Consider the following 25,251-nt stretch of genomic DNA (forward strand, 5'->3'; position numbering starts at 1 on the left):
CTTATCAAACAGCCAGGTGCCAGGGGTTCACACCTATAATCTTATCTACTCAGGTTACTTAGCCTTAGTAAAAAAAGTTGAGCAAAGCATGAGGCCCTGAGTTCAAGCCCCTGTACCCAAACACACACACACACACACACACACACACACACACACACACACACACACACAACACCTCATGTGTTACCTGGTTCTTACCTGGTTCAAGGATTTATTTAAATTTCACTAAAGCAACTGATTTCTCATTTGTGGATGAGGGATTGAACACTGTGAATACTTAATATTCAGGCAGTTGACCATGTTTATTTAACACCATGCAGATATTTTAAAGTCATTGTCTTTGAAACAAAGATCTAATTGGCATTCTCTTAAGTTTCACAATTTGTTTCCTGTGATATAGTCAAACTTAGGAGAAAACTACTTCAAAATTTAAATGAAGCAGTCTTAAATATTAGATTTTCAAAGTAGTTCACTATTAGTTACTTCCATTATTTTTTCAAATACTCTTTAAATTTTCCTACAAAACACTAAGTAAATTCATTATACCTATAAAGTAAAGCAAAATAGATTCTTTTCTAGAAACTTTAATAATTCAAAATACTGAATGCAATATTGTATTCTCACATTTTTATTTTATCTACTTATATTTCTCACGTTTATATATCATGTGTGTGTACACACACATACACACAACACACACTTACACATACACACTAGTAATAGGACTTGACCTCAGGGTCTGGGAGCTACTCCTTAGCATTTTTTACTCAAGACTGGCACTCTACCACTTGTGCCACAGCTCTACTTCTTGTTTTTGCTGGTTAAATAAAGATAAGAGTCTCACAGGCTTTCCTGTCTAGGTAGGCTTTGAACACCAACTCTCCGACCTCAGCTTCCTAGGTAGACAGGATTACTAGCATAAACCATGGGTGCTTGGCCCTATTTTTTAAATGAATGAAGTTTTCAGTAACTTGAATTGTAGGAAAAAAGCTTTTAATTAGGATTTTCTTACCAAGTTATGATTTACCATTTATCACATGTGTAAATATACAAATAGGATAGCAATTTTTAAAACTTGTAAATAGTTGGCCATACAAAATTACAGCACACTGTAAATAAACCCCTCCTACATTTTATACAAACTATATGATTTTGATATACAAAGATTCTGTTTTTATTACACTGACAATGTACAACCAAAACTATTTACAATGCAAAAAAAAAAGTATATAAACCACAATTTAACTTTCTGCTACTGGCAGCCACTATAGTTTAGGAGGTAGCTTTAATTAAACAAATGAGCGGAAGCCACATTTCCCAACTTGTGTTCTAAAAATAATTTACATAAGATAAAAATTCATTATATGCACAGTATGTACAGTTTAATTATTAAACTGCAACTTAGCTTAACTTTTTTGTATATTCAGGCTAATTCACATGGCAGTGGGTTTGCAATTGATTTGACCTCATTTAAAAAAAAAAAACTTACTGAGCAATTATAACTTTATGACTCCACATAGAAACACATCAGAAGCCCACAGATGAAAATCAAGTAATTAGAAAATATTTAAGGACATAGCACTTAACTTTACTATTATCTACTCTCAACCCCCCTCCCCCAATGGCACATTTGTGTGTCTAACTAGAGTTCAACATCTGAGCCACTGAATGGGCCATTTTATAAGTGAGTGAGTGGAGAAGGTGTATAGATATGTCCATTTAGCAGTACAGGAAAATCTAGCCGTTGAGAAATAAATGGAAGTGCCTTCTGTCAGAGTTACTCAAAGTTACTTCCAATAACTTAATTATATTTACCCCCAGTTTATCTTTTGTTACAAACTGTTAGTAGAGCACATGCCCACAAAACTGAGGGAAAAATCAGTAGAGGAAGAGATGTCAGAAAACACGTATTCAATTGGAAAACTGCACAGAGCCATCAAATCCCTCAGGAACGATTCAAATCTCTTTATTTTTAGCCAAATCAACAAAACCCACACAATGATTAGCCCGTTGCTTTTCCTCAGTAGTGCAATTACAAAATACTGAGGGAAAAAATTACTATGATCACAACCAAAGCAATGTATAAGGACCCAAAGCTAGGCTATGTTTTTGTTTTGTTTTTAGAAATCTAACAGCTGTTAATATAGTTTTAAAGACATCTTCAGGTTTTAGATTTATGAATCACATGAACAAGATGAAAATACAAAACAAAAAGGTAATGCCTGTGCATAATCTCACAGTGCCAGTTGGGAGACCGTCCCTTTTTTCACCCCTGCAGTAAATTGTCCTGAGATTAATGATGAAATATTATGTAAAATTAGTAAGACTTTTCAGTTATATAAAATCACATTTAAATTAAAAAAATATTAACAGCTGTTATCTACCTTGTGCTTTATTCTGAAACAGACACAAATTTGCATCTTAGGACTCACAAAGAACGAACTTTATATCGCAAGACTACACCCAAATTCTTTTCAAGTTTTATTTATTTCAAATAGACCCCCACATGGCTTGGACATTACATTTTTTTCCTTTTCCCACCAATTTATAGTTTAGGCACCTGTCCTTTGAAAATATCTGGGATTGAGAAATAAATTGCTACCTTGCCTTTCCTCTACATGGTATCAAACAGTAATTACAGACATGCTTCCCAGAAGAAAGATCAGAATAGGGTCCACTCTATAAAACACTGTGATTTTGGTTGATGAGGAAATGGTCGGAAACACAGTCCTTCAGTCTTTTACTCTTGGTAGATTGTAAGCATAGCGCACCAAAGGAAATCCTCGGCTCTGATAGAAGCAGGCTCTTCCACAGGCCTGCACCTGGTCAGAACTGTCCGAGACGAAGGAGTCCTCTTCATCGGCGTAGTCTGAATGGGCTGACTGCGTGCCACAATCAGACCAATAGCCCTCTGGTCTTTGGCAAGAAGCTACTGCCAATGCAGGACAGCTGTGTGATTTGATGAAGTGTCTGCACGACACCGGCTTTGTCAGGAGAAAAGATTCACAGCAGTCGCACACAGTCAGATTCCCCTGCAAGTGAGAGTACACGCCACAGTCGTAGTAGAAATCGGGTTCCACACAACCCCCTTGGCTGCTGATGGACACGGACACAGATCCACTTTTCTTGGTAACACGATGCTTCAGTAACTTCCAGTCTTCTTTAAACTTTGGATTGAAGAACACATACAGGACTGGATTCAAGCAAGAGGGCAACGGGAAAAATATCAGGGTGACTGACTTCATGATTTCAGGGCTGATTGAGATGGCAGTGATCAAGGGTGCAAATGAGAAAAACGCAACAGGGCAGAAGAAGATGCAGTTGGTGAAGATAAGCCATGCCACATGCTTGATCATGCCAGACTGGGAATTCTCTGAGAGGTCCTCTTTTTCCAGGTTGCAGTACAGTTTCGTGTAGATAACGGCCATTAATAAAAACGCTAGGGAGTTTAACAGTACTAAGGTCACAGTGTATCCTAACGATGGGGTCTCTCCTGTAGGGAAGGGCAAGCACAGGGGTGATGCGGAATATTCTCCTCCATGGAACAGGGGGAAACAGCCCGCGACTGCAGCCCCCACGAAAGCACACAGGGCAGCGACCTGGAAGTGCTTGAGATGAGTGCTCTTCCCGTTTTTCATCACACCTTTGGCAGAGAAGCTTCTTTCCACCACAGCTAACATTAATAAAAAGATGGCACTTTCTGAGGAGAAAACAGCCAGAAACCCAGCTACTTTGCAGCCACTGCCTGTCTCCCACCAGATGCCAAAGTCAGCAAACCTGCCCCAGGATACAGCATCAAGGAACGTGAGGATGCCAGTGTAGACTCCCATGAATAAGTTAGACACGGAGATCAGGCCTATGAACAACTTGGAGGAAGGCAGTGATGCACAAGATGTAAATGTGGCTACAATGACAAGCAGGTTGAAAAACAATGCGACCAAGAAGATGAACCACACGGTAAGGCGAATCATCCAGCTTCCCAGTAAATATTCACAGGGCTTAAAAGCACCTATGATGAAAAAAGAAAAATACAGTAAGAGACAATTGAGAAAATGCCTTATCTCCTATGCTTAACAACTTCACAGACTAATGATAGTTGAATCTAGAATGAATCTGCTACCTGTATAAATTAATCAAATTGGAAAGATGACTACTTTTAAGATATTTCAGTCATGGAATAGGCTAATTTTACAAATAAACTGGCTTTCATTTAGTAAGCATTAGATAAAGTTTCAAAGAAGTATTTCTAAGGGGGGAACACCTCACGGTAGATTACATCGAATTAAGACACAACGCAAGTGTCTAATATAAAAAGCATGTGATAATTATTGAGGGCCTGGAATTAAATGCTTCATGAGATGTAATCTTACCTAGAGAAAGCAAGTTAGGTCTGTATAAATTTCATTTTATCACTTGTGGATAATAATGCCTGTTTCACAGAACTGTGAAACATGTAAAATTAGACACACAATGTGCTTAAGCAGGATACAGGATACATAGTTGGACTTTAGTAAATATTATTTCCCATTTCTTGTTTCTAGTCCCATGAATTTTATAACAGTATACATATATGTACATATTTTGAACATATTATTGCCTAGTTCTTATAGCTTCAAAAGGCAACCTGATGAGGAAGGCTAAAGCTATCTCCAGGTTTTAGCCAGAGAAATTGACATTTTAAAGCCTCTGACTCAACAAGGGTCATTCTTCAAGACAGTAAAGCCAGGATTAAACCCACGTTGATATAATTATTTATATAAGGCTTAATACAAACAACACTACAATATAAATGAATTGTGAGAACAGATTTAGTAATTTTTCCTATTTATTTATTTGGTACTGGTACTCATGCTTGAATTTAGAACCTTACACTTGCTAGGCAGGAACTCTATTTCTTGAACCATACTGCCAGTGCAGGAGAACCTGGACCTTGATTCTCATTTATGCTGGGATGACAAGTATGCTCCACAGTGTTCAGCTTTTTATTGATTGAGAAAGGGTTTTGACTGTTTTGCCCAGATGCCTTGGAATTGTCATTCTCCTGATTTCTACTTCCTAAGGTGGAGAGGGGGGTGGAGAACCCACCACACCCAGCACATCAATAACTGAATTGTTTTTCTAGAAACTCACTATCACATGCTATCCATGTCATAAGTGACAAGTGCTTCAGTTAAAAAACTACGAATGAAAAAAAAGCACAAGAATCTATACATTATAATTATCTAAAAGATACATTCTATTTTTCCAAACTGTCATGAAATTTGATATATGCAACAAAGCACTTTAGTTGTCAAAATATTTACAGACCTAAAAGCCATTCACCTGATTTTCAAATCACACAAAAATTTTGTAACTTAAGGTTAGGCAATGGTATCTCCAATTAACCAGCAAAAAAGCTGAAAGTGCTACTGTGGCTGAAGTGGTAGAGAGTCAGTCTTGAGCAAAAAAGCTAAGGGAGGGCTGGGGATATGGCCTAGTGGCAAGAGTGCTTGGCTCATATACATGAGGCCCTGGGTTCAATTCCCCAGCACCACATATATAGAAAATGGCCAGAAGTAGCGCTGTGGCTCAAGTGGCAGAGTGCCAGCCTTAAACAAAAAAGAAGCCAGGGACAGTGCTCAGGCTCTGAGTCCAAGCCCCCAGGACTGGCAAAAAAAAAAAAAAAAAAGCTAAGGGAGTATACCCAGATAGACCCTGAACTCAAGTCCCAGGACTGGCACACATACACTCTGCCCACTGCTCCCACCCCACACAAATAGTTACTTAAATTTAATTTTAATTCTTCCTACCAGAAGTGCTAATAAGGGAAGCTCTTTAACTTTAACTTTCTTTCTGTATGGGAACTCATCCTTTTTCAAGAAGGAGGGGTAGCTCATCTGACCTGGGAGGAGAAGACACCATTGAGGAGCTGCTTCATAGAAGGGTGGAGTTACTTTCTTACAAAAGTCTAAACAGATTCTCTCTTTGGAAGCCTGTCACCTTCTTCAAACCTAAAATGATCTAGGTACTAGGTACTGCCTGCTTCCGCATGAGCACATCTGTGTTTGTGCATGCACGCACATGTATGCATGTATATGTTTACTACAACTGAGTTCACCCTTAATATCATCTTAACATGAGCTCAGACCAGCTTTATCATGGCCAATAAGTATTGAAGACATGGAATCACTGCATGATCAGTAACCTCCCCTTTAAGAAAGCGACTTCCTTCCCACTGGATCTTCAGCTCTTTATGTATACTCTCTAACATATAACCTCCAATGGAGCAAGTGAGTGGTCACCCATCTTCTAAAAATGAATACATAGAGACCCACAATGCATATCCATATTTGTATCTGCTAACTTTAAGCTTATTATCAGGCTGAGGATGTGGCTCAATTAGTAGAGCACTTGCTGGCAAGCAAAAGGCCCTGAATTCAAAAGCCAGTATCATACAAGAAAAAAAAAGCCTATTTTTTACACAAATCACTGTATTTAATATTCAATGAGTGCTCAGCATCACAAAAAGCTGACAGTCTGGCAGTCACAGTAATGAATTGTAATGTGTGACTGACATAAAATCAATGTCCAGATTATCTTGTGATATCACAGTAATGAGATCCCCTTTACATTTCACCAAAAATAGTTTATTTTGTAGTCAAATTATTAATCCATCTTTGTTAGATTAGGTATAATATTACATTGCAATCATAGCCAAATATAAAGCAGAAGTTTATTAATTTTCCCAAGACTTATAAATTTAATGAATCATAAAAAGTGGCTTAGTTACATTTTAAAAAATACTATATTAAAAATCCGTATAGGCCAGTGATTTGTAGAAAGAATCAAAGGAGCATTAAGAAGTGCCTTTCTTAGCTGAGTGCCAGAGGATAACACCTGTACTCTTAGCTATTCGGGAGGCTGAGATCTGAGAAACCAGGTTCAAAGCTAGACTGGGAAGAAAAGTCTGTGATAATCTTATCTCCAAAAGTAACCAGCAAAAACAACCAAACAACAACAAAAAAAAAAAACCCAAAAACCAGCATTTCTAGAGACAAAGCTCAAGTGGCAAAGCAAGAATATGAAGCAAAATATATGGCCCCTGAGTTCAAATCCTGATATGGTAGGGAGTGACTCTTGCAGGTACAAAGGCTCAAGCCCGTAATCCTAGCTAGTTGGGAAGCAAAAATCAAGGGATCAAGATTCCAGGTCAGTTTGGATCAAACTAAAATAAAACATAATACTGCTGCACACCTTGGCATGTACCTGTCTTCCCAAGGTATGAGAAAAACACAATGGTTGGGTGGCATATTCCTGTAATCCAAGTAACAGGTAAGCATAAATTGATGTAATATCCAAGACAGATGAGGCATAATGTAAAACCTTATCTCAAAAATAACGCAAAATAGGGGCTAGTGGAGTAGCTTAAGTGGTAGTGAACATCCTTAACATGTACAAGAATTCAAACCCAGTACTGGAAAAAAAAAAAAGAGGAGGAGGAGAGAGAGGGAAAGAAATAGAAAAAGGAAGGGAGGGAAGCAGGGAGGGTAGGAGGGAGGAAGAGAGAGAAAGGGAAGGAGGGGAAGAAAAGAGGAAGGGAGAGAGAGAGAGGGACAAAGTGTCTCTCAAGCAGTATATACTATCCTTACCCTGAAAAATCTTGTTAATGTGCATAGTGGGATTCTAGGACCCTGAGATCCTGCAAGAAGTGCTTGAGCTAGCTGCCTGTTAGGCCGACCACACTGCAATCAGTAGGCCTTACAGGATCATCTAGTCCCACCCCTACTCCAGAGAATTCACATCTATCTCCATAAGTGTCAAGATTACTTAATTTATGTTTATTTAAAGTGAGAAAATTATGGCAAATTATGTTGGGCCTTACCTGTTGAGGGCGTACAATGGATAATTATTTGACTATGCTCTTCGTTTTCAACATTGCTTGTGACATTGGTTGCATCGGCAGTACCTGAACATATCACATAAAGTATGATCAAAGAAAAGTGGATGCAATTCAAAAGCATTTGCCTACCATTTTTTCCCCTCATGTAAATCCAGTCTTAATAACATGACTGTGATATGGGCCACACAGGAAATGCCATTTTTCTCACAGACATTATATTGATCCTTCCCAAACTGATTACAATACAGACACATTGATTAATGTATTAAGGAGTGTTCTGGTTCACAAAGTTCATGCACTTGCCTTTGTCCTTTGTCACACTATGGTCTTGGAGACTGTTATCTTCTGTGTTTAAATGTGCATAAGAGTCACAACCCCAAAATGCACAGCACTGATAAGCATAGGGTACTGATAAAGACCTGGTGAAAAAATTGTAAAATACACATTGAAAGATGAGGGAGGATGGTGGTGGGGGTGACAATGATCAACATACATACATTGTACTTATAATCTGACTTCTGGAAGTGAGATCCCTTTGTACAACTAATAAAAAACAAATAATAAAATATACATTGAGTCTCAATTTCTCAGATGGGGTTTCATTTGGTTAGAAACGACTTTTATCTCTGACAACTCCATTGGTGAGTCAAGAAGACCTAACTGCCATGTGCTTTATATGTGCTGGCCATTTATTCTTCTCAGGCCTCAGTTTCCTCACCTAAGAAAAGCGTTCAGGTAAAACTCATGAAGATAGTCATGAAGACATATCACAAACTTGTCACTTTGAAATTGAATGCATGTCAAGTCATATGTAAATTTCATAATAATATTGCAGTTGAAAGTAAATATCACTAGGTGCCAGTGGCACACACCTGTAATCCTAGTTACTCAGGAGGCTGAGATCTGAGGATCACAGTTCAAAGCCAGCCAGAGCGGGAAAGTGTATGATGATAAACTACTAAGAAAAAGCTGAAGCTCAAAGTGGTAGAGTACTAGCCTTGAGCAAAAGAAGCTCAGGGACAGCACCCAGGCCCAGAGTTCAAGACCCAGGACAGGCAAAAAAAAAAAAAAAAAGTCTTATGACACCTTTTATAGATGTCTTAACTATGCTCAATTTACCATATGAAACTGGTAGTTTCATTTCACATCAATATCCAAGGCCACTTGTGACTTTGCACCATTAAATAAATTGACTTTGTTCATATAAATGTAGTGAAAGTATTTATGGTCTTCTTCCTCCATAATAGTCTCAAGTCCTTTTCACTATGCATAATGAGATCATGCCATAAATCTGGTCTCTATGAAGTTTTACAGCATTATATCTACTTGTTAGTTCACATTTAGATTGTTTGTGATATCTTATTGATAAAAGCCATTTTATTTATCAAAACACTAAAATGTTCTGGATTTTTAGTTCATGTTCTCAACAATACTCATGTTCTATTACCAAATCTATGAAGATAAGGTTAGAAAATATTCTTTTTTTTTTTTTTTTTTTTTGGCCAGTCCTGGGACTTGGACTCAGGGCCTGAGCACTGTCCCTGGCTTCTTTTTGCTCAAGGCTAGCACTCTGCCACTTGAGTCACAGTGCCACTTCTGGTCATTTTCTATATATGTGGTGCTGGGGAATTGAACCCAGGGCCTCATGTATACGGGGCAAGCACTCTTGCCACTAGGCCATATCCCCAGCCCCTAGAAAATATTCTTAAACATAATCTAGCAAGAAAATTTTGGAAAAAAGGAAAGAAAATGGGGAAAAAACAAAAGCAAAGAACACTATAATTGGGGGCTTACTGTAAACTCAGTGAAAAAGAACAATAAGCAAAAACGTACCTGAGATTAGCAAAATCTTTTGCTGCTAAGGCATCTTTCAGCTTAAAGTTGCCCACAAGTTTCAGCTGGTTTAACCCACTCAGGCCTTCCGTGGGAAATGAAGTTAATTCATTGAAACTTACATCTCTAAAATGTGAATGAGACTTTGAGTTAGCTCCTTATGTAGCAAATCACATAAAACATCTCTACATACATTAACATCATAAACTTTATATCCCTAAAATGATGTTTGGTGTGTAAAATGATATATCTACCATATATCTATCATGTAAAAGGCCATTACTATATCAATATATTTTATCATATTGATGAGGAAGTAACTAAATTGTTACAGTTATTTTGATTTGTACCATGTTAAAACTCAAGTTTCTGAGTTTAGGAGGGGGGTATGTCTGGAGTCTCAGCACTCAGGAGGCTGAGGCAGGAAGATCAAGTGTTCAAGGCCAGCCTGAACTACATTGTGAGACACTATCTCAATAAAAGAAAAAGAAATCTTCTCTCTATAGCTCTAGATAATTTTTATAATATTTCATATAATTATCTGCATACTCACAGGTTAGTAACTGGCCCAAGCTTAGCAAAAGCTCTGCTGTGAATTTCACGGATCCGGTTTCTACTCAGATCTCTGCAATTTAGAAGTAACATGTTAATTTTTCTGAAGATGAAACATAATATCTTTGATGATAACAAAGACCTTCAATCTTGTCCAGCAACATTTTTTCCTGTAGGCTTCATTGCCTCTCTTTTATGAAAATGTATTTCTTAAAATAGGTTCCCTATAGCAGCAAAGCTGGCAACTGTTTCAAAACAGTTGTGAATATTCTCACCTTTATCATTCTGGTACCAGTTCAAAACTATAAATGATATGAGAGAACCTTTGGTACTATTAGCCAGAGGAAGAAAACCCAGCCCTTACAACACTGAAAATAAAAACAGGCTTCATAGTGTTTGCCTTCTCAAAGGTTAGTGATAAGACTCTGAGGGAAGACAAATAATCAATAACCAAACAAGGGCATTCCAAGAGGGTTACAGATATCTTTCTTTCCCTAAGCAGGAAATAAAAATCCTGTCAACAGCAAAGCTAGCTCTATATTCAGGAACCCTGAAAGAATTCTGCCTTTACAGAATTAACAAACCAGAGGAGTAATCTATAAACACACTTAAGTTGGAAATTTAAAGATTCGTTAAGTTCGTTACAGAACACATCTGCTGAATAACAGAAAAACTTGAAACAAGTTGGTTGTAAATCATGAAAAGACTCGCTTTTCCTGGCTGTCAATCAGTGCTCTCAAAGTCAACTAGGAGCAAGCTCCTGTCCCCATGACTGCCACACCTACAGAATGCCTATTCACCACAAAGATAGACACAACAGACACACAACAATTGCATAACCTCTAGTACAGTACATGTTTGTTGTTGCTTGCTATTGCTTGTATATGGTACCTAGGACCAAATCCAAAGCACACAAATCCAAAGCACACAAATCAATGGCACACTGGGCCATTGTGCTACCCCCGAGCTATAAACACAGCCTCTTTGTTTACTTAAAGGGGAACCAGCAGAAAAATAGATTTAATATATTAACTTTTTCAATATTTAAAAATATGCATTAATTCAGTGTATTACATTTTATGAACTAAAGTTCTATAAAGATAGTAATAGTTTTGTCTCCATCGTCTCTGTTATTTCCAGGCTTATGCCCGATGCAAATATACACCATTAATACACACACACACACACACACACACACACACACATCTAGCGACAGAACTTGGAATCATACATTCATTTACACACACACACGCGCACACACACATATCTGGGGACAACTCTAGGGCATGTGCTTGTTAGACGAGCACTCAAGTCTTTTTGGTTTTTAGTTGTTTTTTCAGATAGGGTCTTGTGCTTTTGCCTGAGCTGGATTTAGACCACAGTTGTTCTACCTCCATTCTCAAGCAGCTTAGATTACTGTATGCACCATCACTCCTGACCCTAACTAAATTTTAATATCATTGCTTCTGCTACATAAATGAGCTATATTACTCATGATAGACAGCCCAGAGCAAGAGTCAGCCAACTCTGGTCTTTACTTGGCCAAAGAATGAATATTTTTACTTTTGTAGGTCATGTGGTTGCTGTTGAAACTATTCAACTATGCCATAACCATGAGAAACTTAACAAAAGGCCTGGATTAGTTTCAACAAAACTTAATTTATAAAAACAAGAAGCAAGCTAGTAGAGTTGACTCATACCCTAGCTCTAAAGAATTGACAACCTCACTATTAAAACTTGAAAATAAACTCTATCATCCAGGCTATACACATAATTTTTTTTCACTCACTAAGGTACAAAAGCATCAACTAGCTCAGGTAAAAAGTACTGAAATAGATTATATAAAGTGCAGTGTGGTAACATGGTAGACAATATTTATGGATCATGAATCTTTAAATGAAGTTATTGGTATAAAATCACAGTGACATTAATTTATAGCTCAACAAAAAAAAATGTCTTAATAATAATCACAGAAAAACTTACAGAATCCTTAGGTTAACCAGGCCTTGAAACGTATTTTCCTTTATTTGGTGGATTTGATTACGCTGCAATGAACTGAAACAAAAGGAGAAGAGGAAGAGGGCGGAGGGGGGAAGAGAAGGAAGAAGAATTGGAGGAGAGGAAGAGGGAGAAGGAAAAGAGAAAAAGAAAAAGGAAGGGAATGAAAGATTAGGAGAGAGCAAAACAAAAATTATTTTTTCTATTTGGAGCAGTAACATCATTAGTTAAGCATTTTCTAAGTTTAAGTATTTATTCATACTTAATAATTGCTCTTGTGGAAAGTAAACAGAACTGCCATTTCTTCATCGTGAAAATAAAAAAAAAAGTAGGATTAATGGCTATTACATCCCAAATTAAACTGGAAGTTAATTAGCACACTATCAAAATTATTTATGAAGTCCACTCAGGTGAGAGAAGGGAGATGATATAATGAGAAAAAAACAAAGACAAGTAGCACAGGAACCAGACAGCTGGTGCCTCTCATTCCACCATGCCCAACCAGGCTCCCTCACAGCTGTCCTACAGGAGCACACAGTGGACTGTAGTATTCATGACTGTTTACCTTCTCCGCTTTTATAGTATCTAAGAGAATACCTGAGGAATAGGTGTCTAATGAAGGGCAGTTGTTAGCTGAGTGAGCACCAGTGGCTCACGTTTATTATCCTAACTAATCAGGAGGCTGAGATCTGCGAATCAGTGTTGGAAACCAGCATGGGAAGAGAAATTTGAAAAATTATCTCTAATGAACCAGCATGAAGCCAAAAGTGGAGGTGTGGCATGAGTGGTAGAACTCCCCCAAATCTGAGGGAGAGCAAGGCCTAGATAGCAAACCTCATACTGACACAAAACTAGACATGCCAAGTGCCCCTGACTCATGCCTATAAGCCTGACTACTCTCGTGACTGAGATCTCAAGATCATGGCTCAAAGACCACCTGGGCAGGAAAGTCTGTGGACTATTAGCTCCAATTAGCCACCAAAAAGCTGGAAACAGAGCTGTGACTGAAATGGTAGAGCCCTAGTCTCAAGCAAAAAAGCTCAGAAACAGCACCCAGACTCTAAATTCAAGCCCCAAGAATAGCACACACACACACACACACACACACACACACACACACACACACACACAAAGATATGATAGATGATATAAATTATATTCTTTTGTTGTTGTTAATGGTCATGGGGCTTGAATTTAGGGCCTAGGCCCTGTCCCTGAGTTACTTTGCTCTAAGACTTTGAGCCACAGCCTCTATATCTGGCTTTTTCTGTGATTAATTGGAGATAAAAGTCTCATGGAATTTCCTGGCCAGTCTGGCTATAGAGATCCTCAGATCTCAGCCTACTGAGTAGCTTAGGATAATAGGCATGAACCACCAGTGTCCAGCAAATGATATAAATTTAAAAGGTCAATTTACCATTTTATTTAAAGGAATATCTGACTATATAAATCTAATTTCTTAACAGTAAAACAGTTTATTAAAAAAAAGAAAATGCTCAGTGAGGGGCTGGGGATATAGCCTAGTGGCAAGAGTGCCTGCCTCGGATACACGAGGCCCTAGGTTCGATTCCCCAGCACCACATATACAGAAAACGGCCAGAAGCGGCGCTGTGGCTCAAGTGGCAGAGTGCTAGCCTTGAGCGGGAAGAAGCCAGGGACAGTGCTCAGGCCCTAAGTCCAAGGCCCAGGACTGGCCAAAAAAAGAAAAAAAGAAAAAAAAAAAAGAAAATGCTCAGTGAACTACCAATACAGCATAACAAAAATAATCAAAGAGAAACTTACATTTCTTCCAGAGCATGACATCCATTAAAACTGGGAAGGTCTCTTATATTGTTGTAAGACAAGTCACTTAAAAAATAGAAATTGATAAATCAATGTCACTATTAGAACAGTATACTAAAAACTGTATTCAGAAGCATTGAAACCAGAACTCAGATCTTAAAAAAAAAAAAGAGCTGAATGAAGAAAGAGAAAGTAATTTTTTTTAACCTAAAACGTGTAAGTTTCCAGGGTACCTTCGTGATACTAGAGGCTAAAGATTCATAAAGTCCAAATATATAATGTTGGCTATAGATAATATAAAATATGCTAGAATATATTACATTATGCAACAAACAGAAAATACAATATGGAAAATATAAAGTTTGTTGATAAAGCTAGAGGTGTTTGAAAATGTTCTATGTTTTCCAATATTGTTTATGCCATAAATAATTTCTGTTGCTTTTTCACTGAAAAATCCTAAAGGAAACCATATGCTTACTTTTAAACACTCATATTAAATAAAGAATCAGAATCGTTACCTTCCAACCTCATCACTATTTACTCTCATTGGTGGCCATCACATTTAAGCCCCTCCCACTTAAACCATTTAATTGCTCTCACTGTCATTTTGTTACTATCTCTCCCACTGACTGCTTAGTAACAACTTAGCACTTTGTGACACTCTTACATCCTTATTTCCATTTCAGATCATCTATTGCTAGGTCTTTAGAAAGCTATATATTTACTTCATTCCTGATTGGGGGAAGGTTTAGGCTCTGCTTGTGCATCTTAGGATCTATTGGACCAAAGAGCAGCAGATGGGATCTGAATGCCCCTGGAGAATCAAGAGTAAGGACAGAGCCAAGATAAGGAAGAAAAAAAAAGAAAAAAAATCCAGACAACAAAAACACAGGCTTGAGATGTAACTCAGAAATAGTATGCTTGTATAACACGTGAAGGCCCTGGGTTGAATTCCCAGAGAGGAGGGTGTAGGAAGAGGAAGAGGAAAAAGAGTGAAAGAAAGGAAGGGAAGGAGAGAAGGGAGAGAAGGAGAGAGGAAGAGGATCAAGGAAGAACCTAGCTTAGTTTCTCTTTGTTCAATACATGACTCAGAACAGTTGTGACAGACAAAAGAACTTAAACCAGATTCAGATGCACAGCACTGGCCCTAGTAGACTACTACCTCTGCCCATTTATGTGAAAGAAGTAAATCGTAAGTAATTACATGTTAAAGTTACTTCTGAAAATAGTTCACTCAAAACAAAGCGGGACACTTGTAAAGTACATGCAAAAAAGTATGAAGAGACAGGGGAACAAATCCAACTTACAGAGTCCTGAGCATCTTTTGTTTTTGGCACAAATTATCAGGAATGCTGCTTATCTTTGTACCTGTCAAGGTCCTGTAGGGAGAAAAAAAAAGCATTGTTCATCTAAAAAATAATTCAACTGAGGATGGTATACAAAATTATTCTCATATACAAGAATAAATTCTCATGTGCTTGCGCATCAAAGATTCGTTGAATCCCATTGCCTGGTGGGATTAAAGGTGGGAAGGTGAATTAACACTCAATCTAACATCATCTTTACAGTAAGGTAAGAAAGCTTGGAGCTCAAGGTGCTTATACTGTCCGAATAATGGACCAGGAGAAAAATACATACTTGTCACACTCTGGCTACAATTACCTGAATGACGTGTCACCTTCTTACACTCAACGCGTTTCAAACCACTTTAGCATCCAGCTCTGGATATTCTTTCTGTCTTTTCTTTCAGTCACCTAGACACTGCATTTTAAAATATTCTCCCCTACCTATGTTTCCACTGTTGTCAATCCAAGTTTCTGTTGCTTCTTTCTCCAGAATGTGCTAATAGCTAATGCTTTCTCTCTTTCCCATGTCCTGTTTTCATTCGTAAAGAACCATAAAATGGAAATTTTTAAAAATTTAACCTATCAAGAGTCAATACATTTATGATTTTTAACACTACTGGGGTTTGAATTCAAAGTTGTAGCCTTGTTCCACGGGCACTAAACCACCTGAGCCCTATCTCCAGCCCTGAGTCAACAAACTTAAGAATTTAAAGTATTAAAACATTCTCATCAAGAACTAGTTATATGAGAAAATGTGAAAGGCAATAATTTTTAATTAGTGTACATTATTTATACAGGGTAGGATTTCATTGTTATGTAAAGGCGATAATTTCTATTAGAATATTATTACCAAGTGCCTGAGTAATGACACTAAAAACCATTAGAACAGGTGTGTATAGAAGATATACACATTTATATATAATAAATTTATTTATTTATTTAAATAACTTTTATCTAGGAGATAAATCAACTCCTGTCAAAGCCAGCCCACATGTGCAGGAAACAATGAAACTAGAAATTCAGGGTGGGAAAATACAGAGTTAGAAAAGACCCTGATGGAATGGATGTCAGTATTTCCTCTACCAAAGTCATGAATCATCTCTTTCTCTTTCTCTTTCTATCCCTCTCCCTCTCTTTCTCTCTGCCTGAGTGCTGTGAGCTTCTTTGTGCTCAAGGCCAACGCTCTACCACTTGAGCCACAGCACCACTTCTGGCCTTTTGTGAGTAATTTATTGCAGATAAGTCTCACCGACTTTCCTGGCTGAGCTACCCATGCCTGAGCTAGCTTTGAACCACTATCCTAAGATCTCAGCCTCCTGAGTAGCTAGGACCACGGGCATGAGCCACCGGTGCCTGGCTTGCAGCCTGCTCTTGATAATCTGCATCTATTGGTCCAACTTTGTCTAAAATCCTAAGCCCAAACTTCTAATTTGACACTGAGATATTACTTTGTAGGTTTAGTTACCTTTTCAGATTTTCTGTCCACAAAGTAGCTCTACTGAGCTGAATGACCCCGAACCCAATACATTCACCCCCATCATGATTCTCAATGAAAGGAACTTGTAAGGAATGACCTCAAACCCATCATCATCATTAGGAAGAGTAGCACCCTGCGAGAACAATGCCAAGTTACCTTTACTTCTTCAAAGCCACATACTTACAGACTCTCCAGATGGATAGTTCCCGTCAAATTGGGGAATTGCTGTACCATGCTTGCACCTCGAATGACTCTTTAGGAAATTGGGAGAAAAGAAGCAATTTTCAGTTAACTTTTTTCATATATACATAAAGTTTTTCATTTCATTTTCCAGACTGTATAAATATTCAGGTATGTTTTTAAGCTTGTGTAATACTTACAAGGAATGCAGATCAGATAGATTGTGAAATGCTGAGTTCCCCACAAAAGACAGAGGATTGTCATACAAATGTCTGAAAAATATACACACAAAAAAAGAGCAAGTTTTCATGTTTACCAGTCTTTTACTATAAAATCAATGCCCACAGTGTAGCTAGAGCTAAAAGCCTAAATTTTCATTTTCTTAAGTGTTTGGCCTTGTGAAGAGAGGGTTTACATGATGATATATTTTATTAAAAGAAACATTCAAGAATACTTACATAGTTCTTAAGAGTGGATTACCACCAAATGCTCCATCAGGGATAACAGAAATAGAATTACTATGAAATCCCCTGGAATGACAAAATAGTATGTTGAAATGTATATCCTCTGTGAAGTAAGATAAGCTAAAACCTGAGAATCCATTGCTATTCAACATTATACAAAACATAACTAATAATGACCATATACAGATTTTCAAAAATGTGGTGATTTTAGGAGTACATTTAATTATTTTTAAACACACTGCTTTGCCTGTAACTAATGTGTCCCTCTGATGAATTTATCTGCTGTGTCATCAGCAGAGAACTTTAGCATGGGGATATTAAAGTGTTCTAGTGCCTAAATATCTTTTGCTGTATTCTCATTTTTGTCTTTAGGCAATGGATGGACTATTAGCTGTCAACTGATGACACACAATCTCTGTTATGTCATGTACATTCCTATGTCTACCTATGATAATTCCAGTATTCAACATCTTCCCTTATCTCTTTCATTTATTTTAGTTTCCATTTTTTAAAGTCAGGTCAAATTCCTTCCCTTTAGTGATGACCCTCCCAATGACTCGAAGCCAGAATGAAAGCTTTTTCTGGAATAATTTATTTATTCTATTCATTCAACACTTATTTCTACTAGCAGCAGCTACTAATCTATATTCCTGGCCTGCCTTCCCAGTGAGTCTGAGACTGGACAGCATGCCTTTTTGCTTTATTAGCATCTAACACTATGCTTATTATGTCTGCTTGTATATGTTATGTACAATTTCAAGAGGAGGAAGATGTAGGATCTCATTGTTGGAACACAAATTGGTCAGTTCTGGGGATAATGGTATTAAGAAGATGAAGCAATACTTACAGCTCTTTTAGGCTAGGGAGAGCTTTAATAGCCTGAGGAAATTCTTCCAAGTTATTATAATTCAAGTCCCTGGGGCAAAATAAAGGGGGAATATGTAAGAATACTGAATGTATGTCACAAGTCATAAAGCCTTTGGGAACAAATGCATGTTAAGAGATCACCCCTCTAGTTAGTAAACTTTCCTTACCAACCACATTGTCATTCAAAACCCAGCAGGGGGTTGGGAATATGGCCTAGTGGTAGAGCGCTTGCCTCCTATACATGAAGCCCTGGGTTTGAGTCCCCAGCACCACATATATAGAAAAGGCCAGAAGTGGCGCTGTGGCTCAAGTGGCAGAGTGCTAGCCTTGAGCAAAAAGAAGCCAGGGACAGTGCTCAGGCCCTGAGTTCCAAGCCCCAAGACTGGCAAAAAGAATAAAGAAAGAAAACAGTAAGAGTTACAACTTCTTGAACACTGAATAGAAAAAGTAAATTCCATGCCTTCTCTAGGATGTGTTTAGGTCAACAAGTTTATAAGTTCAAAAATTTCTGAGAATTGCATACCACTGGAGGATAAAATAAACAAATTTTCTGAATAGTACTTCTTAGAAAAAGATACCATAAAACAGAATTTATTGAAGATGACAATAACAAGAAACTAAGGCTTCCATTTGAGGTTCATAAAAGCTTCCTGAAAGTCTAGACTGACTTCAGCTCCATTATTAGCAGGAAAATGAGGAAAATCTACTCAAGAGGCTAAGTACAAAGATTTTCTGAGAAGAGATAAATCTTTGCAAATTCAGTTGCTTTTAATATGTATCTGGGGAAGGAAAGAACATGATGTTCACACTTAGGTGTCATTTTTAATACTAAACCTAAGTGATGGTTCACAACTGATTTCATGGCAAACATTTAATCATGTTTTAAAGCAAAATGAGCTGAACTCCAAACAAAAGACTTTCCTTTTTTTGGCAGTAAAAAGAATTCCACTGTCAATATCACAAAGGAGTGACTTACAATGTGAACATACTTACAATGTTTCTAGGTTATCTAGTCCATCAAAACAGTGATGACTCAAGCTTTTAATTTTATTGTTATGAAGATGCCTGTGGAAAAAAAGCACCAAAATATATTAAGCATATTTCAACAGCAACTATAATTGTTCAGTATGTTTAAATTGGTATGAATTAAAGGAAAAGTGTACCTACACAGTTCAACACTGACTATGGAGCACAGACTCAATGGAAACAGAATACATATAGAAAAGAAAGAAGCTCAACCCCCAATCCCATGGAAATGTAACACACTTTGATTAACTTTTCACTTATAGGAAACAAAAATTTGTTGAGCTCTCCTATGGGAAGAATAATATGGAGCAAATCTGTAAGTTTATATCAGTGGGATTGAAAACAGATTTTAAAAGAAATACCACTTTACTCTATCTAAATTTTGAAAGATTAAAAGCAGAGAGTCATATACTCTCTGAAGAAAATAAGGAGTACCCTTGGAACTTATTTCTGTGTCTCAAAATGGTTTTGCTTCCTTAAACATTGTCTAAACAAATTCATTCCTAAGACACAAGAAAAAAAGCTGTATGTTTGGTGAATGACCTAATTTTTTCTTCTCATGATATAAATGACCATTTATTTTAGGGAGACTCGCTGCTCTTAATGGTTATTCCTCTTTTTTTTTTTTTAATTCTCCCATTTAGTATTTCAAAAGTCACCAAAGCCCAGCAAGGATGTAATCCTAGTAATCACTTGTAATCCTAGCTACACCTCGGGCTGAAAACTTATCACAGTTCAAACCCAGCCTGGTTAGAAAAGTCCATGAGATTCCTATCTCCAATTAACCAGTAAAAAACTTGAAGTGGAACTGTGGCTCAAGTGGTAGAGTAGTACTAGCCTTAAAAAGTCAAGCAAGAGCACAAGGCTGGGAGTTCAAGGCCCTAGTACCCACACCAAAAAAAAAAACCCTCAGAATGTTCATTTAAACTTGATCAAAAGTTAACACTCACAAATACTAATCATTCAGAACAAGGATTAGGGAGGTGCTTTCATAGTAATGTGTCACAAGAAATCTGATCCCCTCCCCCCCCCAACACACATAAGATACACAAAAGTTCAAATTACTCACAAAACCACCAGGCTTGAAAGGTTGGTGAATGCAAAGTCAGGAATGCTGGAGATTCTGTTGAGAGCCAAGGTCAATGCCTGCAGAGTCGGTAAGTTGCTGAGGGGATGCACAGGGACCTCTGTCAAACTGTTGTCATCCAACCACAGATGCCGTAACTGAACAAGCCCTTCAAAGCTGTCCTCAGGGACTGAGGTAATATGGTTGGCATCTAAACGCCTGAGAGGAACAGACATGCCATGCTCAATAAGGAATTCTGGTGGAGTGAGTCAATCCAACTCACAACTTTCTCAGGGCTTTGAAAATAAAAAGGAGTTATAAAATGACCAGAACCACAACATCCCCCATATTTCTTTCATTTCTAGAAGTCCGTATTAAACCTAACAACCTTCCAAGACTGTTATATGAAAGTACGTCACTTCTCTCAACTATTTCTTAATAAAAGGGATATATCTGGATCGCAATCCTTCAACTATCACTGGTTAAAGAAGTAAAACTCTTCGTTTTACTTCTCTTTGGCTAAAGAAGAAAGCTCTCGCAAAACTCAAATTGGAACTTTGTATTTCGCAGTGTACCTATTGAAAATACCAAAAAAAGCAAGACAAAAAAACTAAGCAGAGGGCTGGGGATATGGCCTAGTGGCAAGAGTGCCTGCCTCATATATATGAGGCCCTGGGTTCGATTCCCCAGCACCACAAATACAGAAAATGGCCAGAAGTGGTGCTGTGGCTCAAATGGCAGAGTGCTGGCCTTGAGCAAAAAGAAGCCAGGGACAGTGCTCAGGCCCTGAGTTCAAGCCCCAGGACTGGCCAAAAAAACAAAAAAACAAAAACAAAAAAAAACTAAGCAGAGGTTAAATATGGTGCTTCATTTCCAGTGTCACATTATACTTAATATTTCATGACAAATTTAATTGTTACTCTGATTTGGGACCACAAAAAAGAAAATGAGAAAATACTTACAAATGTGTAATAGCAGTGAACCATTTTCAGTAGATTCCCAACTGCCCTTATACCATCAAACAAATTAAAGCATTGTGTCAGTTTGTACAAAGCAAACTCCCCTCAGCATTACTTTCAAAAATGTAGCTTGCCAAAATTATCAATTAAGTAAAAGCCAAATCCTCCATAGAAAAAACTAATAACTATCCCAATCAAAGTTAGTGTGGCTTTAAAGCTTCTTCAAATTTGGAATTAAGGAACACCTTATTAGTAGGATTATTCATACTTAATTTAAGTTCCCATCTGAAAAATCTGGAAACTAAGTCCTAAGATTTATTGTTGGCAAAACCAAGTGTAATTAGAGTAATCACTTTTCAACAAAAAGACAACTGGTATGAATACGATGAGGGAAAGTATGTGTTAGGCAAATCACAATGTTCCTCACTGAATCCCTTGTTGACATTTGACACGTACATTCATGCCTCACAGTCTTACCTTTAGGGACCAGGAAAAAATTGTTTGAAAAAAAAAACACACTTCATAGCATCAGTCTATTTTTAAAGAAATGGGGTTTGGGAACCTTCTTACTATTTTTTTAAATTTCTTGTTGTGCTTGGGATTGAACTCTGAGTCTAAGGGATGCTAAGCAAGTATTGTACTACTGAGTTTGTAATCCCAAACCTTAACTTTGCCAAATTCCAAGTTTAGGAAATTCTGAGTGTTAGAAGTTTCTATACATTATGTTCTCGTTCCCATCTACTCTTGTCCTTTTCTCTGTTCCCTTCCTCATCCCATTCCTTAACTAATTCCTTGCTCCCTTCCTTTTTTCCTTCTTCCCTCTCCCCTTCCCACCTCTTCAGGCCCTCCCTCCTTTCCTCCCTCCCTTCCTTTTTTTCCTCTGTATACTTGCTATACTGGGTTTTCAACTCAGGGCATTATGTTTGTTAGATAAAAAATGCTCTATCACTTTAGCCACATCCCAATCTCTCCAGTTTTCTGAATTTCAACTTGAGTTCCTGCCTCCTTTCCTTGCCTGGCAAGTTCTGGGCTCCTCCCAAATAATTGTCCCCAATTCCAGAAGCATTCTTCTTTCTAGAGGCAGACTAGCAGTGGAGGAAAGACAGATGTCTGGAAAATATCTATGTGATGGACACTTTCTTTCAGATAGAACAAGATAATTAAAAGAATGCTTAAAAAGAAAAAGGGATTACTTAGGAAACTGGACAGCTGACTCAAGAATCCACTTAGCAACAAACATTTCTAGACTTCTATATTCTTTGGGTTTTTCCACAACTTATCCCTGGGGAGCGGGGGAGGGGAGACTGGTATCTACTATATAATAGACTCACAAAATACTGGCTACAGAGTGGTGTGGGAGATTTGCTTTAATGAAGAGATAGGAATGTGTTAAAAAAAATCACAATCTCCTGGAATTTCCATTCCTAGTTAGAGACACTAAACATATAATCATACAAATTAACTATATAATGCAACTAAATTGTGCTTGTAGATAATCTGATAACCTGCCACTCATGTGATTTAAACAAGCATCTTAGACTCAGGGGATAAAATAGTGAATACACGGGAATAAAGATTGTCCTCATGAGACTGACATTCTGGGGGCAAAGTGGGGGCCATATAGTATAGAAAACAAATTACAAAATGATAAAAGAGTGATGGGAACATGCTACAACATAAATAAACAAGAAACTGAGATAAACACCCATGGATACTAAAGAGAAAGTGGCTAGTTAAAATTCACTTGGTCAGGAAAAGCATCTGTAAGATGTAATCTAGCTGGATGCTGGTGGCTAACACTTATAATCCTAGGTAAGCAGGAATCTGAGATTCAGGGGAATCAAGATTTGAAACCCATCTGGACAAAAAAGTCTGTGAAATACCATTTCTAAAACAACCAGCAAGAAGACTGTCTGGAGGCACAGTTCAAGCAGGACAGCATTGGTTGTGAGCAAGCAAGAGCCAAATTAGTGTGTTATCCTAAGTTCATGTGCCAGGGCCTATGAAAAGAGTTGGTGATGTCCGATCTGAAACCTAAAAAACGAACAAGAACAAGTAGAAGCAGGAGCTAAGCAAAGAGGGGTTTAGGCAAAGATCAAAGGCACCCAGCAGCATAAATCACCTTGGTGGGAGCCAGTGAAAACCAGAAAGCCAGAGTCACTAAGCACAGGAGAAAAGGAGCTAAAGTCTGGAGAGACACCGATGTGTATTGGTTATGGAATCTCTTGTAGACCAGGTAATAACTTAAAAATTAAAGTTCAGGGGCTGGGAATATGGCCTAGTGGCAAGAGTGCTTGCCTCGTATACATGAAGCCCTGAGTTCCATTCCCAAGCACCACATATATAGAAAACAGCCAGAAGTGGCGCTGTGGCTCAAGTGGCAGAGTGCTAGCCTTGAGCAAAAAGAAGCCAGGGGCAGTGCTCAGGCCCTGAGTCCAAGGCCCAGGACTGGAAAAAAAAAAAAAATTAAAGTTCTTCCTCCTCAGTTTCTCAATGTTACAGCAGTGTGAATGTTTAAATTGCTTGTTTTAGGATAATAATGTGAATTTGCAGAGAATAAAATAAACAGCAATAAACTTCCAAGTACACACACACCAAGTACTTTATTGTTTCTTTACAATATGGTAAAAAAAAAAACCCATTCCATTTAATATATAATAAAATACTGGAAGGTATAATATACATTAGCTAGTTCTTTTTAATTCTATGCTATATACTATCAAAGAAAAAGGAAAACCTTAAAGTAAGATAGCTAGGTGAGTTCAGAGCTAAAAATTAATGAACTTGTCTTCTATACAAAACATCAATGCGACAATAAAAGCATAGAAACACCTTCCACTGTATTACAACTTTCCTAAAATTAGAAGAGGTATATATAAGTAAAAGATTATAAGCAAAAAAACACAACTATGGAAAGTGGAAGGTTTTAACATATGAACTATAGAAAAACTGAATCCTTTAGTTAGAAGTTAAATGTGAAAAAGGATTGTAATGACTAAAATGGCTAATCACTACACCTCAATTCACTCATGGGTGTTGGAGACATTCATGTATGTGAAGCTTGTATTCACATACAGACCAATCAATGATTTAAGGAAAATTATCTTAGCGTTCTAAGACTCACAAGTGGCTCACACCTATAATCCTAGACACTCAGGAGGCTAAGACCTGAGGATTGCAGTTTGAAGTCAGCTCAAGAAGAAAAGAGCATGAGACAGTTCTTTGAAATCAGTGCAGGTAGGAAAGTCCTTGAGACTTTATCCCCAATAATCTCCAAGTAACCGCCAAAAGCCAAAAGCGGAGGTGTAGCTCAAGTAGGGTACCAGCCTTGAACAAAAAAAAAAAAAACAAAAAAAACCTAAGGGGCTGGGAATATGGCCGAGTGGCAAGAGTGCTTGCCTCCTACACATGAAGCTTTCGGTTCGATTCCCCAGCACCACATATATGGGAAACGGCCAGAAGGGGCGCTGTGGCTCAGGTGGCAGAGTGCTATGCTAGCCTTGAGCAGGAAGAAGCCAGGGATGGTGCTCAGGCCCTGAGTCCAAGGCCCAGGACTGGCCAAAAAAAAAAAAAAAATTTAAAAATTAAAAATAAACACCTAAGGACAGGCTCTGAGTTCAAGTCCAGTACTCATAAGAAAGAGGGAAGGAAGGGAGGGAGGGAAGGAAGGGAGGGAGGGAGGGAAGGGAGGGAGGGAGGCAGGGCAGGAAGGGAGGGAAGGAAAAAGAAAGAGAGGGTGTGGGGAGGGAGGGAGGAAGGGAGGGATGGAGGGAGGGAGGGAGGAAGGGAAGAAATGAAAAAAGAAGAGGAAGAGGAGAGGGG

At 38.0% G+C, this 25,251-nt stretch overlaps 1 protein-coding gene across 1 annotated transcript in view; it reads right to left on the minus strand.

Moving 5' to 3' along the window:
* Window positions 1-974: 974 nt before the first annotated feature.
* The window catches only part of Lgr4 (leucine rich repeat containing G protein-coupled receptor 4), a 101,353-nt gene continuing 77,076 nt past the window's right edge, over window positions 975-25,251 (minus strand). Inside the window, exons 5-18 of the mRNA XM_048360136.1 lie at window positions 20,474-20,689; window positions 19,372-19,443; window positions 18,359-18,427; window positions 17,506-17,577; window positions 17,248-17,319; window positions 17,052-17,120; window positions 15,352-15,423; window positions 14,045-14,110; window positions 12,248-12,319; window positions 10,266-10,337; window positions 9,713-9,838; window positions 8,183-8,298; window positions 7,862-7,945; window positions 975-4,009 (exon numbers count right to left, since the gene is read on the minus strand). Of these exons, the coding sequence (XP_048216093.1) occupies window positions 2,733-4,009; window positions 7,862-7,945; window positions 8,183-8,298; window positions 9,713-9,838; window positions 10,266-10,337; window positions 12,248-12,319; window positions 14,045-14,110; window positions 15,352-15,423; window positions 17,052-17,120; window positions 17,248-17,319; window positions 17,506-17,577; window positions 18,359-18,427; window positions 19,372-19,443; window positions 20,474-20,689 (2,455 nt within the window). The 3' untranslated portion in view covers window positions 975-2,732. The remainder of the gene's footprint in view (window positions 4,010-7,861; window positions 7,946-8,182; window positions 8,299-9,712; window positions 9,839-10,265; window positions 10,338-12,247; window positions 12,320-14,044; window positions 14,111-15,351; window positions 15,424-17,051; window positions 17,121-17,247; window positions 17,320-17,505; window positions 17,578-18,358; window positions 18,428-19,371; window positions 19,444-20,473; window positions 20,690-25,251) is intronic.

The sequence above is a fragment of the Perognathus longimembris genome, chromosome 13 (genome assembly GCF_023159225.1).
Source record: "Perognathus longimembris pacificus isolate PPM17 chromosome 13, ASM2315922v1, whole genome shotgun sequence".
In the NCBI taxonomy this organism is placed as follows: Eukaryota; Metazoa; Chordata; class Mammalia; order Rodentia; family Heteromyidae; genus Perognathus; species Perognathus longimembris.